This window comes from Varroa jacobsoni, unplaced genomic scaffold (genome assembly GCF_002532875.2).
Source record: "Varroa jacobsoni isolate VJ856 unplaced genomic scaffold, vjacob_1.0 scaffold_118, whole genome shotgun sequence".
Lineage (NCBI taxonomy): Eukaryota > Metazoa > Arthropoda > Arachnida > Mesostigmata > Varroidae > Varroa > Varroa jacobsoni.
The window spans coordinates 101818-114940 of record NW_019213020.1 but is presented as its reverse complement, the minus strand read 5'-3'; the positions used below and the strand labels follow the sequence as shown (position 1 = coordinate 114940).

General features: G+C 44.2%; 1 protein-coding gene across 3 annotated transcripts in view; it reads right to left on the bottom strand.

Annotated features, from left to right (window-relative positions):
* Nucleotides 1-48: 48 nt before the first annotated feature.
* Nucleotides 49-13123, bottom strand: part of mei-P26 (E3 ubiquitin-protein ligase meiotic P26) — a 16330-nt gene continuing 3255 nt past the window's right edge. For all 3 annotated transcript variants that reach the window (XM_022844011.2, XM_022844021.2, XM_022844003.2), the window contains exons 2-8: nt 5583-7875; nt 4398-4604; nt 3886-4023; nt 2093-3384; nt 1379-1765; nt 562-891; nt 49-292 (exon numbers count right to left, since the gene is read on the bottom strand). In XM_022844011.2, the coding sequence (XP_022699746.1) occupies nt 121-292; nt 562-891; nt 1379-1765; nt 2093-3384; nt 3886-4023; nt 4398-4604; nt 5583-7559 (4503 nt within the window). In that variant the 5' untranslated portion in view covers nt 7560-7875 and the 3' untranslated portion in view covers nt 49-120. The remainder of the gene's footprint in view (nt 293-561; nt 892-1378; nt 1766-2092; nt 3385-3885; nt 4024-4397; nt 4605-5582; nt 7876-13123) is intronic.

Sequence of the window (13123 nt, the reverse complement as noted above, 5' to 3'; positions counted from 1 at the left end):
TCATTCATTCAGCTATTTCTAAGCTGAGCTAGTCACACGTATAGTCTGTTTTTCATTAAGTATTAATTCCTTCTAACGTAGGTTCCAAACGATAGGTTCTTGCAAATCGCAGATTTGCGTTCAGGTGATGTACAGCGTGTTAAGGACAAGCACGTGGTGATTATTCTTAGCCAACGTGACCACGTATCCTTCAGAGGTGATCTTCAGTCCGCAGCAGCGGCTCACCTTGCAGTACGGACATTCGAATTCGCTAATCGCCTGTCCATCCCGATTGAAAACCACAATGTGGAACCTAATGTACGAACATGAATTAGAAGTTAACGACGAAGTTAGTAACGGTTTGGAAAAATCGATGAACTCGCTTGCCAAAAATATCGCTTAAACATTGCACAACAGATTCAACTGGTTTTTAAATGGAATTGCCTTTGCTTGCTTGCTTGCTTATTAAAGAAACCGAGCCAAATGATTTAATGCGACTACGATCAAATATTAATAGGCCTTCAATGGAAGCCTACAGTATATTAGAAATTTAACCATCGAAAGCGAAACGAACAAGCATACCTGTTTCCGTGCGAATCGCCGACAAGAATGTCACCATGGTCGGATATGTCGATTCCATTAGGGAAATTTGTCAAGCCTTCACCCCCAATTCGCCGCAAAAAGCTGCCGCACTCATTGTACACAACGACACAGTGTCCCTTGAAGTCACAGATGTAGAACTCTGTGCCCCAAACGGCGATGTCAGAGGGTTCCCGCATATGCTCGCTACAATCGAACCAGAGCAGCAGATCACCGGTCTCGGCAATTACAAACACCGTCGGAGAGACGGAGTCCACAGCCACAATGCGTCCGTCACTGGTCAGCGCTAACCCGGCGACAATATCAATATATCTGCGAGTGTACGAATAACAAAACCGTTGAGTTCACCAATACTGACGCATCTCACTTAACATTATTTTTGTGCTACACATCTCTCGCTAGAACACGAAATGAAAGACACTGGTCACGTAAGCGGATTTTTAATTTTTTAGCACCAGTTGTTATGTATGCGTGATTTTTAATTTTTTAGCATCACTTGTTATGTATGCGTGTATGAAAAGCCGCTATCCATTTCCGACGACAGCAGCCATTGAACCAAGCAACTATTAGTATGCCTAGATTTGGAAAGTCAACGGCCTATTCGAATACCGAAAACTATGGAAGCTAGGCTTTAAAGTAAATTAAAATTAACCAATAGGTTCATTAGGGGAGTGTTTTATTTATGGGAAAAACTATTAACATAATGCAGACTTTCATTGAAGCGTAGACAATCTTGCGTCAAGGGCGAATAGAAACATAGTACAAAAGGTTAGACTGGTGCATGAAGGAATGCCCGTACCGTATTGCGATCTTTTTGATAAATTCTCCATTTTTGGTGAACAGCTGCATGCGGCTTCGTTCGTTTCCGCGATCGCAGATGACGTATGTTCCAGTGGACTTCATGACAGCCACCTTTCGAGGATACCAGAGCTGACCTTCTTCCTTGCCCTGAGTGCCGAACTCACTCTTTAATTCACCTGCTTTATCGAAAATTTGCATACGGTGGTTGTTCGTGTCTGCCACAACAATCTCCTCGTTGGGTCCCAGACAAAAACCGTGTGGGGACGAGAATTGCGTCGGCCCTGATCCAAGTTGGCCGAACTTAATGCGAATATGCATAGGAGTCACGCGTGTTCCACGACCGGCGCTGCTTCCTCCGCTAGAGCTGTTTCCTGTACTGCTTACACTATTTGAATACAAACAAAGAGACTTTCGCCTTACAAAGTGACTCCGACTGATAAACGTTTGAACAATTTTCAGTAGGATTTTATTGACACGTGACATGTTCTCTACTAAAGTACGGCTACGACACATTAAAAGGATCTTCGTCGCCTGTTGCAAAGTGGACCTTATTGTTGCGACCACATTTAGTTTACACAAACGGAGTATTTTCCAGCCCCAGTTGTGGCCAATGGTCGCATAATAAGTGATGAGTGGATCGAAAATTTGAATAGATTCATTTGTGTAATAAGCAATATTATATGCTACATAGAAAATTCGAGGCGCCACTCACTTTATAGCAGGCCCAGGCGTTGACGAAGAGAGAGTCACACTAGCGACACTTGAGGTTGGGCTTCGTTGTCCTGGTGCGCAACTACTGGCATCAAGACCCGCTGAGAGGGGACCTGCAGCAATTGCCAAGGGAGCAACAGGTCCGGACCCACCACGAAGAGGGGCTCCATGTCCATTTAGAGGCACGGGGCTCCCAGCGTACGAAGCCGGTCCCATCGGGCCCATCTTGGCTAATGCTGACAGGTTGTTCATGAGATGGTTCTCTTCCTCAGTGGGACCAGAGGATACCGCCGAAGGTGGACCGGTGGGCGGTCCGATTCGGCTAGATTCCCCACCTACAACCATACCTCGAGGCCCCGTAGCTACATCGCGCACGAGTAATGGAAGCACGTCGGGGGTCGGAAGAACATCAACCTGTTCCACTCCCGCCAGCGTTGCAAGCCCGTACTGTGCAAGTGCTGAACGAAGTTCATTTATCTCTGCTGGAGCCACAATAGGATCAAGAGCAGGTAAAGACGGTGGACCACCTGCTGATAGTGGTCCACCAGGCGGCAAAATTGGATGGACTACTCCGCTGGCTGCGTGTTCGAGAGAGCCGAAGTGTGGACCCGGAGGTACCATGCTTGAAGCCGATGAGTTCACTGCGTCCACAATATCCGATGGTAAAAGACCGGCCGCACTCGTATTGCTGATATCAGGCGCGAATGGTGAACTCAACAAACTGCCAGCTGTTCCACTGCCAACGCTTGATACGCTATTGTGACTTGAATCCAGGCCTCCAATGGTATTATCGCTTGAAGGTGGTTGTACGGTTTGCAGAAGGTTATTTTCCTGCTGCTGCTGCTGGTGCTGGTGCTGCTGCTGCCGAGATCCGCTTGTTGGTACAACGTGCCCGAAGAGCGTGCGCACTGCCTGCGCAAACTTTGCTTCATCGGTGACGAATCGCAGCTCCCCTTGATCCTTGCTTTGGGGACAACTGCAAGTAAGCTTCCGCACTCGCGAAGTTACAAGTGTTTTAAGTGCCAAAAATTCGCTGGCATCTCCGTATTTCACCAGTTTTTCGGCGAAAGCGAGCGCATGTTCAAGATGTACCCTTGATTCCTGGCACTGCTGTATATCGTCCATAACCCGCATCTCCTGCGAGGAGTGTACCTTTTCAAGTTCCTCAAGAGCCACGTCCTTCGCGCGTTCTAAAAGGTTCTTATACGTAATGAAAGTTTCCTCTATTGATGAACGCACGGAATCACGCGTCAATTGAAGCTCCGACAGCGATGTGGTTAACGCATCGTTTGCCTGCGACAAAAAATTGAAATGTAATCATATTAGAGTTTCTCCAAGATCAACTTTTAAGATTTATTATGACTGCAGTTGTCCTCAGATGTAGATAAGTTCTGCCATAAATATTTCAAAACTATCTGCAAGCTTCTTGTAGGAATCCAAGTTACCTCTCGAGCTATCCAATGCGGCGGGAGGTGTTAAGGAAACCAGTTTATATGCCCAAAAGCGAAAAGGACATCCGACCGTTCTAGAATACCCTTACTCATAATGGGCTGCCTACCAAAAAAGCAGCTGTTCTGCTTTTTACAATAAACATGAATGTGTTTGGTTAATTATTAAAAATATCAAAGTAAAAACAAAAAACAGTTGGAGAGAACAACTTTATGTTGAACTAATTTTCAGTACCTGCTTACCATATAATGAACGCAACGAAAAAATGTGTGCAATTAGTTGAATTCGTAAAAAATTAGTTGAATTCGTAAAAACATCTACCTACATACTGTGTCAGGAACTCACGTCATCAAAGGCGTTGAATTTCTGACGTGCATCGTTGAGCAAACTCTGAAGCTCAGTCCTTTCACGAGAATCGAAGTGCAAAGCTTTTTTACAGCCGTGGCCCTGATGTCCTGCCACCAAACAGTCATTGCACATAACCTAAAAGTAAAAGGAGAGAAACAAAATTCATTGCTGCATTCAATACGTCATTGTCCTTGAATATCAGCCATCCAGTAACGACTACCCGCCTCCACCTAGGAAAAACAATGCATCTCCTTTGATTTGAATTTATTAAGTGTATCTTCCTATTTTAGGCCAACATTGTTGCAAAAATGTCGACAAGTGCAAAAAGAGCTCGTTATTCCTAGATGATAAAGCCCTACTAGCCATCCATTGAAGCTAGCACGCCATGGAATCTAGGTAGAACGGAAGAAGCAAAAGACATTCTAAAGAGAAGATTCTAGCTAGCTGCCCAGAATCATGAATTGCTGAAAACACGATCTGCAAGAAAATACGAAAAGCACGATACGCACTGTTCCACAGACTGGATCGTAAAGGACTGCGACTTTGCGAGGGTGTCTAAGACAGCTCACGGCGCGGTGGATCTGGGCTCGCTCCTGATCAAACGTTTCAAATGATACTACTTTGTGGTTCTCGAAGCATAACATCGATGAGTGCGCCTTTCGGCAGTTGGAGCACAAGAAATTTGAACAATCCTGGCAGCGAGCGATTGCACTGTCCTGTGGAAATGACAACCCATAAAAGTACAACAGGGTTTAATTACTGCATATCCTAACATTGGTACGTTTTTTTGCTTTCTTTCTCTGGAGAGATTACAGGGTGGTCGCGGAACTCGAAATGTGATACCTAAACACACAACGTCTGTGTTTCCTACTAGCAAGTCATTCAATCTCTATAAGAATTGATTCCATAACTGGCGCTGAGTCAGCAGGGAGGGAAGAAAATCGAAAAAAATATTGGTGTTTTAGTGCATGAAAGTATGTTGAATGCCAGTAATACCCCCAAAACTTCTCTTGAAGGTGTTAAAACATTCAAATTTATATACCCAAACTATTAGGAGAGTATTCTCTTAGAAGGAGGTACTCTAGGGAAATCTGGGAAGTCTTTATAATCATAATCGTTCTATAGAAAAGTTGAAATGTTCTCGACAGGAAAACGGTAACAGCGTAGGAACACCTGTTAGCATCTATCCGTTGCTGAGAACGTTTTTTTTCCTAGTTATAGAGACTGGCTGGCCCTCTTGACAGATCAGCCAGTATGGAGACTAGGCAGAGTTAGGCTGCTATGACCAATGAAGTGTTACAACAAGACTTAAAGTTCAATAGTGCGTCAGGGTTGTGTTCAGGTGTTACAGGTGATCTATGAGGTAGCTTTAACAAATCACCGATATGCCAGAAATTTACTATCTCCACGTATATGTCGTACAAGGGGCAGCAGACCGCATCGTATGTTGTCCCGTGGATACTTACACCTACATTTTCATCCCGGTTCTGCAGAATACCAAAAACTGACTGCCGAACTGAAAAACTACAATTGTCGTGTTTGTTTTAAAGCGAAGTGATTTCAGCGATCAATTCACTGGTGTCAAACACTTTTGTTATTTCCTTTCATAGGAATGCGAGTTAGTACTAAACAAAGCAAAAAACGCACTTGCTGCTGAAAGGAATTATTAAAACATAACTTAAACTGTATAGTACCTCACTCTTGCAACTGGTGCAAACGGCTGTCCTCTTGTAAATGGCTTCAGTATCGAGACGATTAATGAGGACGTAGTCGAGCGGAAGCGTCTGAACGCCATGAGCACATTCCGTTTCCACCTGGCACTTCGGGCAGCGTACGACAAAACCTCCACCGACTGGTGCCTTCGTCGACATCTGGCCAAAGTTTGACACCGCTGCCGGTCTCTTCTTCGAACGAAGCTTGGCCAAACATGCTTCGCAGAATACATGCAAACAGTTGAGCACACGCGGTGGCTGACTATATGCTTCACGGCAGACCCCACAAACACCGTCACCTCCGGTGCCGCCTCCACCCGATCCGACCCCATCATCATCGTCGCCTTCCAGACTACCGCCTAATAAATCGTCATTATCCTCTTCATCATCATCCTCGTCGTGATGACTACCGATAAGTTCATCTTCATCGTGATCGTCCATTAGGAAGCTTCCAACATTAGCAGTAGGCGCAATATGACTTTGATAGGAAGTTTGCGAAGTCGAACCAATGCTTCGAGCGGCACTGATTTCCGTTGTGGTAACCGCGATAGCAACACAGCCGACTTCACCTTCGTTAAGATCTCCGACATCGTCGGCGCGTTCAAGGTTACCGAGTACGTTGTCATGGTTACTGCCAAGATGGTCGTGATGTTGCGGTCTCGGTGAATGATGTCCATCACGCCTACCGCCATTGCTACCGAGCGCTTTGTTACTGGTAGTCAGAGTATCGGCGACCGGTGCGATATCGTTAACGCTTTTAACTTGGGTTGTTGAATTTCGCATTAGTCGCATTAGCAGCTTCTCGTCGACATCGACGCCTCCGACTTCCGTACAACTATTAAGGTTCTCAAGAAGGCCGCTGAGAGTAGTTGCAGCAATGGATGTTGAATCTAAAGCGGCGGTTGCAACGGGACTCTGCCCGTTGTCGCGTTCATTTCGCATTTGCTGCAGTAGTTGTTTATCGTCACCTTCTCTGTGCAAGTGTTGTTGACGAAGCTGCTGCTGCGACGCCTGTTGCAGCTTGCTTTCGATGCTTTGAGCAGACTCCGCAGCGACTGACTTTCGGAGCATTTGTAAACGCTTCATTCTTTCTCGTTCCTGTTGTTCCTGCTGCAGCTTCTTGTAGACCATCATTATCAGATCCTTTTGATTCTCCGAAGCGTTCAAAACAGCAGCCAGGGCATCTTGATTTTCCTGGTCAAGGTTGTTGTGTTCCGGTACTTTCTCAATGTTGTTACCAAAGCTGTCAAGACCAATGGCGCTATTATCGTCAACGGAGCTTACACCGCTGCCAGTCACGTTATCGATTTCACTATGGCTTTCGTCACCGCCATCAGAACTTAAGGGATGAAGCTGAGATTGCGACTGTTGTTGTTGTTGTTCGTGGCTGGGGCCGTATCCGAACGGCTCTAATGGGTCCGAATTGATCAATTGCATGAGATGTTTTTCTCGGATACGGCCGCTTCCGGCAATGCACGTTGCGCCAGAGTTTGAGGTGTTGATGGTAGTCGCCGCTATGGCGCAACAGCCATCACCTTCAACTTTATTATCATTAAATCTTCCGCAAGTACCGGAGACAGAGGTGTCCGATGCTGTTGATGGCGACGATGACGTCGATGGTGGTGAATGGTGTCGAAGGCTACTCTGACTACCGGGATTGCTGGTTATGGGCGTCGGGTCCATGCTGCCGATGTTGGAGGAGGTGCTCACAGTTGTAGCGGCAGTCGACGGAACAGTAGCTGCGCTTCCAGCGATAGTGGACACGTTTGAAGCGGCTACAGCTGCTGCAGCAGCCGCTGCTGCGAACATCTCCAGGGCGGGCGACAGATGAGGTTGTTCCTGGTCCCCAGGACCACTACCGTCTCCGCCGCCTCCGCTGCTGCTACTACTGCCGCCGCCGGCCACGCTGATGCCAGGACCGCCCCCGAGGCCACCAGATGACACGAGACAGTCCGTCATGGGCGCCGCCAGATTGGCGGCAAGCTAATCCACAGACTTCGTCTCGAAGTACTCTTCGCACTGCGGTAGGAATAAGCTTGTATTGTTGCTTTGTAGTCAGGCTACAGTTCTTGCAGTCTGCTATGTACACCTTTGTTCTGGTGTAGTTTGATCTCTTTATTAATGTAGCCTTTCGGCTTTGTTACTGCGTTCACAAATGATGACAGTTACACCAATCAAGGATAGTGAATGTGTCAATTTTTTTCGGAAGCCGTTCGAAGACAGTGGTAGTGATCAACACCTGCTTAATGGAGCCAGCTACTGAGTCCACCGAGATCTGTAATAAATCAAAGGAGCGAACCAACGTGAAAAAACAAAAATGTTAGTAGGTAAAAGATTCCAATGCATTCGCGCATCTATTCGCACGCTTTGGTGTAGTACTGAAATAGGTGCCTCATGCTCTGTATAGATTAGCCATCTTCGGAGATGAAACTATGCGGTTGGCAATTATTATAAACTACCTTATTTCTCCTTAGCGTTTACTTTTACACTATTCTGCTTAAAACAACCCGGAATACATTTGACCCCAAAATACGAAATATCTTTTCAGCTCGTTGTGAGAATGGTTACTTGCAGTCATACGAGCGGCGACTTCCGATACTTTATAGCACTGGAAATGAGGAGAGTCCGCCACAACGCCAGCCAAACACAGATTGACTACCTATGGTTGAAATAGGGTTGTGTGTGAATAGGGTCGTGTGTGGCGAAGGAAGCTGAACATTGCATTCCAGACATTCTCGGCATTACAGAAAGTGAAGAACGCTTTTACGTAAACAGATATCAGGAAACTGTTGGATAACGCTAAGGAGTGCCAATATCTCGCATTGGTTGATAAGGCTCTACTATTTAGCACAATCGGCAATGCAGGAATAACAAGAAAAGTAAAATATTCCAAAGATTTGAATTCCTTTTAAAAAATACTTTTCCAATTCGGTTTTACGTCAGACAGTACTGTTTATTTAGATGTTATTTTATATTTTAGATAATTTAAATATACCTAAATAGACAGCACTGTCTAGGCTGTTGTTGAATACAGATCTGAATTCAATCTACCCCCTTCACTTCTTCTACACCGTTTAGTTTCAACAACAGATAACTTGAAAAACTATTATTCTAATCTGCCGAAAGGTATGCTTCGTTAGTAGTCCACTTGGCACTGATGATGGATGATAAACTCACACTGGCCAATTCCATCTGCCCCGTGGTACTCGTCTCACAGAGACAACCAATACATTATCGCTAACCGCTAGTGCTAACATTAGCCATCAGTATGGGTGTCACGTTTTGTCATGGTGCTTAAAGAAAACAGTGCATAATCGTTCCTCCACATATATATACGGTAGTGGGCCTAAATTTGAATTAAGTTAATTGTTACAGAGAGTATCCGTTGATCCGTTATCCATGACATTAAAAAACATTTTTTTGAAACAACACCACCACTCGTTATGCTCGCGAGGGGAAAGGCTGGTGCTTGAATTTGAAAATTAAGCGCTTTTTTATGCCGCATGGATACAGAGTAAAATTAAGAGCTTCTTGCTTAGCTTAAAACTAGACAGGGCTACGAGCTTTGCCCCGCGCCTGTCCTATCCAATTAATTTAACCAATTTAATATACGCCTATGAGGTATAATATGTAAGCGAACAGTTGTTTTGTTCCGAATACCCTGACACCTAATCCATTACGCTTGTGCACCTAATTTTGTATGTTTTTTCGCCGCCACGAGGATCCGTCAATTCTAAATTTGTCTAGCTCGTGAAATGTTGGCTCTTGATGATTCTGTACCGCGGCTTTCTACTCTTGACTAATTCACTTTTCTAATGTGGCTTTCTACTTTTGACTAATTCACTTTTTCTAACGTGGCTTTCTACTCTTGACTAATTCACTTTTTTTCCGAGACGCACGTGGACAGGGTTGGTTATTGGTAGATTTTTAAAGGATGTACGCGAATCGAGTAGCCTTCTTCCAATAGACTTTGCTAATCTACTGATTTTGTTCTCAAAATGGATATAGATATCTAATGAAATATTTGCTGACTCTGTTGTCGGAAAGTTTTCCTTTTTTTATAATAGATAATTGCGCATTAACCTAAATGTATATTTAATATTTTTTCAATTATATACATAATTTTTCAGAAATGATTAACAACAAATTACTTTAAGTATTATACCTACACATCAGTACACACTACAATTTTTTTAACAACAGAAATATTTGCCAGAAATGTGCTCGAAAACCCACTGGAAAACAGCTCAACCCATTCTTAAGTTGCTAAGAGCAAGGAAAGTAATACGATATTAGATTCATAATAATGGCTGTAAGGTTACAATAGTAGAGCGCCCAGGCTAGCATACCACTCGCAGGCTTCACCCCGCGCCTTTTCTGCTGTCAAGCAAGTTTTATTTTACCTTTGCAGAGGTATGAACCTAAATGTTTTTTTAACATGGTTGACGTCGGATACCGGCTAGCCATTCAGTCAGCTATAACCCAATAGCTTCTTTTACAATTTAAACAGACTTTTCCATGCCACCCAAACTGGGTGGCATGGAAAAAGCGGTAAAATAAATATTTCCGTTGGTTTACGACCGATTGAGCTAAACTTCAAGGAAAATTTTGCCAACCGTTTTTATTATCCGCGCGAATCTTCCTAACATGCATCTTTAGCGGTCCGCGTAAAAAAGTTTACCTTAAGGGATCAATTTGAATACTACAAATGACCATAAACTTAGAACGGATTTAGATCGGCTTACGTTATTGCTTGTTTCCGAGCGACAAATACACCGAAAGATTTTCTGTAGAGTGTAGATTCGAAGAACTTGCGTTTTTGAGATTTTTGACCTACCGTCAGCCTAACATTTCAACTAGACACTTAACTGCAATATGTTACAAACCGGTTTAGGTCCCGAATTGAAGATGTAATCGCAGTAAATAGTGGTTATATTGAATACACATCGTCAAGAATGACGATTTCGCACTTGCAAAAAGGTTTACGCTGAAATATATGTGTTTGTTTGGATATAGTCATGGACTTTTTTTGGATAAAAATTTTGGATAAAAAAACAAATCCGCCGTAGAACGCCAAAAACGACGTTAGCACCTGTGCTCAAACTCTACTGTATTACTGGTTACTAAATTTGGTGCAGAGGAATAATTGTTGGTACGTTCCCGAGCTATAAATTATGTTTGACAGATTTATGAACAACAAATCTGTCAGAGTACTAAGACTAACCAACGGTAAAACGGGAGTAGCGCGAACCCTGTGGTCTGTTATGTATATGCGCTTATGTGTATTAAAGCATACAACTGGACCTAGGTATTGATAGTTTTTGACAAGTAAACGGAAAAAATCTGCATCGAAAATCTCATGTCTGAGAATCCCAGTTAAATTTTTAAAAAACGAAAACCTCGAAAACTTGTGTCAGTGTTTTCAGCGTCTACAAGCGGGGTTGCCGCTCTGGTCATTATCTCATAATTAAGTGGCGATAGCCAGTTGGTCTTCTTTATGGTCTACATGTGCATTTCCCTATTATAACACACAAATGTTTCACCTCAAGGTTAGAAGTTCACAATTTGACATCAAACTTCTTGATAACAGGTGAATTGATATTCCTGGCTTCTGTGATTCATCAGCGAACAATAGAATGCTGACAAAAAGTGCATACCAGAATTTCTACTTTTTACTGCTCCACTAATTAATATGTTCAATGCTAAACGAATATACACAGATCTACAATCTCATTGTACTCGAAATAGACTACAACTGTCCTTCGTTCAAATGCGGTCCTAACAGCATATAGCTCGAAATGTCTACTATCGCGCATCAGCCCGTTCAAGATAACAGAAATTAAAAATGTTTCCACCATGTGGCGAACGTCAGTGGTTACCGAACATGATCTGGTTATCGGATGCAATCAGAGATAGCTATACTATACACCACAATTCAAGTCAAGAAACTTTAATGCCTTAATTTAGCATCTTCCCAACATGGCTGAGCAACTACAATTATTCAAACATCCATTATCATCTGATGGTGTGATAGTTCGTCGGTCGTTTTGCTTCATTTGTCGATTGCCTAGTGGGAGTATATGACCCACCAATAGTTCCTCCTCTGCTGAGAGAAAAACACGCACCGCAGTTGAAACGTGACTACAGCGGGATACCGCCGTTACTTTATTACGCCTGTGGTTGGCTTGCCATTGTGTGGTGTCATCTACTGAACACTGCTATTGCTGCTGAGAGCAGCTCTACCCTTGACGACGACAACAGCAGCAGCAGCAGCACGACCACCAGCATAGCGTACTATGCGCAAGCGCGCGTGGTAGGGTTGACCCTCAAACCCTGAACATCTTACGGTGACTGTGTTCTGTCCGACCTGCGCGAACGTTTCCAGGCGCGGCAGTACCGCTGTCAAGAGCGGAGATGGACTGCTGCCTTTACTGACGGCCATGTTAGAAAATAAGCAAGAAATCAGTTAGCAACCACTAGTCGCCGGCAGTTGCAGTCTCATAAGCTAACTGCGTATGGCGTAGCGTCGAAACGAGGACAGTAGGAACGACAAATTCCTTCAGCTGGCCGACGTCGGCGGTTCGTTGGTTCACATATCACCCGCAGCAACCGACGCTAACAAACCGCAGAGCGTAGTAGAGCGTATGGCCAGCGGAGCACCATTCAACGGCCTTTATCATTAATTTCATGATGCCACATACTACCGAATACGAGGGCGATACACGCATTCACGCATAACTGTCATATTTATAAATAGTTAGATGTACAGAAATTGCAAACCGCATACACATCGGCAAACGTTTGTCGATGTGTATGACCACAACTTAGCCGCTAATACGGGCGCGGCCCATTTCTAGTGGGACAGTATCTGGAGTACCCTGCCCGTCTGCCGCTTTCTTTTCATCTGATCTATCACACAGTATCGTACTACAAATCTTACGTGTTGTGATAACAGTGATTTGTGACACGAACAGACAGGTGGCGGACACACAAGCGGCAAAAGTCGTTTATTTCGACAATCGTTAGAGGAGCTCGCAACGAAAGCAGCAACCACAGCACTGGTCGCACTTGTGGCAGCAATTTAAGCCGCAACGTTTTCACAATGTAGTTGTGGAAACTAGCCTTCTACTGCTATGTACTATATATATAATATATATATCTACTGGCGATGTGATGATGCCGCGGTTGTTGTTCTCGGGCCAAGGCAACTGTCGGTCACTTCTGTGACACTCTTACTGCCTCTAGAACATGGCCAAGTGATGTCACCAATAGCTGCCTATTTCTGCTGTGGTATTATGGAATATAATCAATCGTAGATTAAGGTATTTGGTTACCTCACCCCGTAGCTGCTCTTTCGACTGAAGGTTAGAGATGCGCAGGCTCTTACATTGATACAGAGAGGGGTAGAGAGATTAAGATGCGCTAGAGATGCTGCTATTACCGCGGTTGCTGTGTTGTGTTGCTATGTTGTTGCGGTGCAACTGTACGGCAATGCTGAGTACGTGTAGCTAACGATTTCCTCC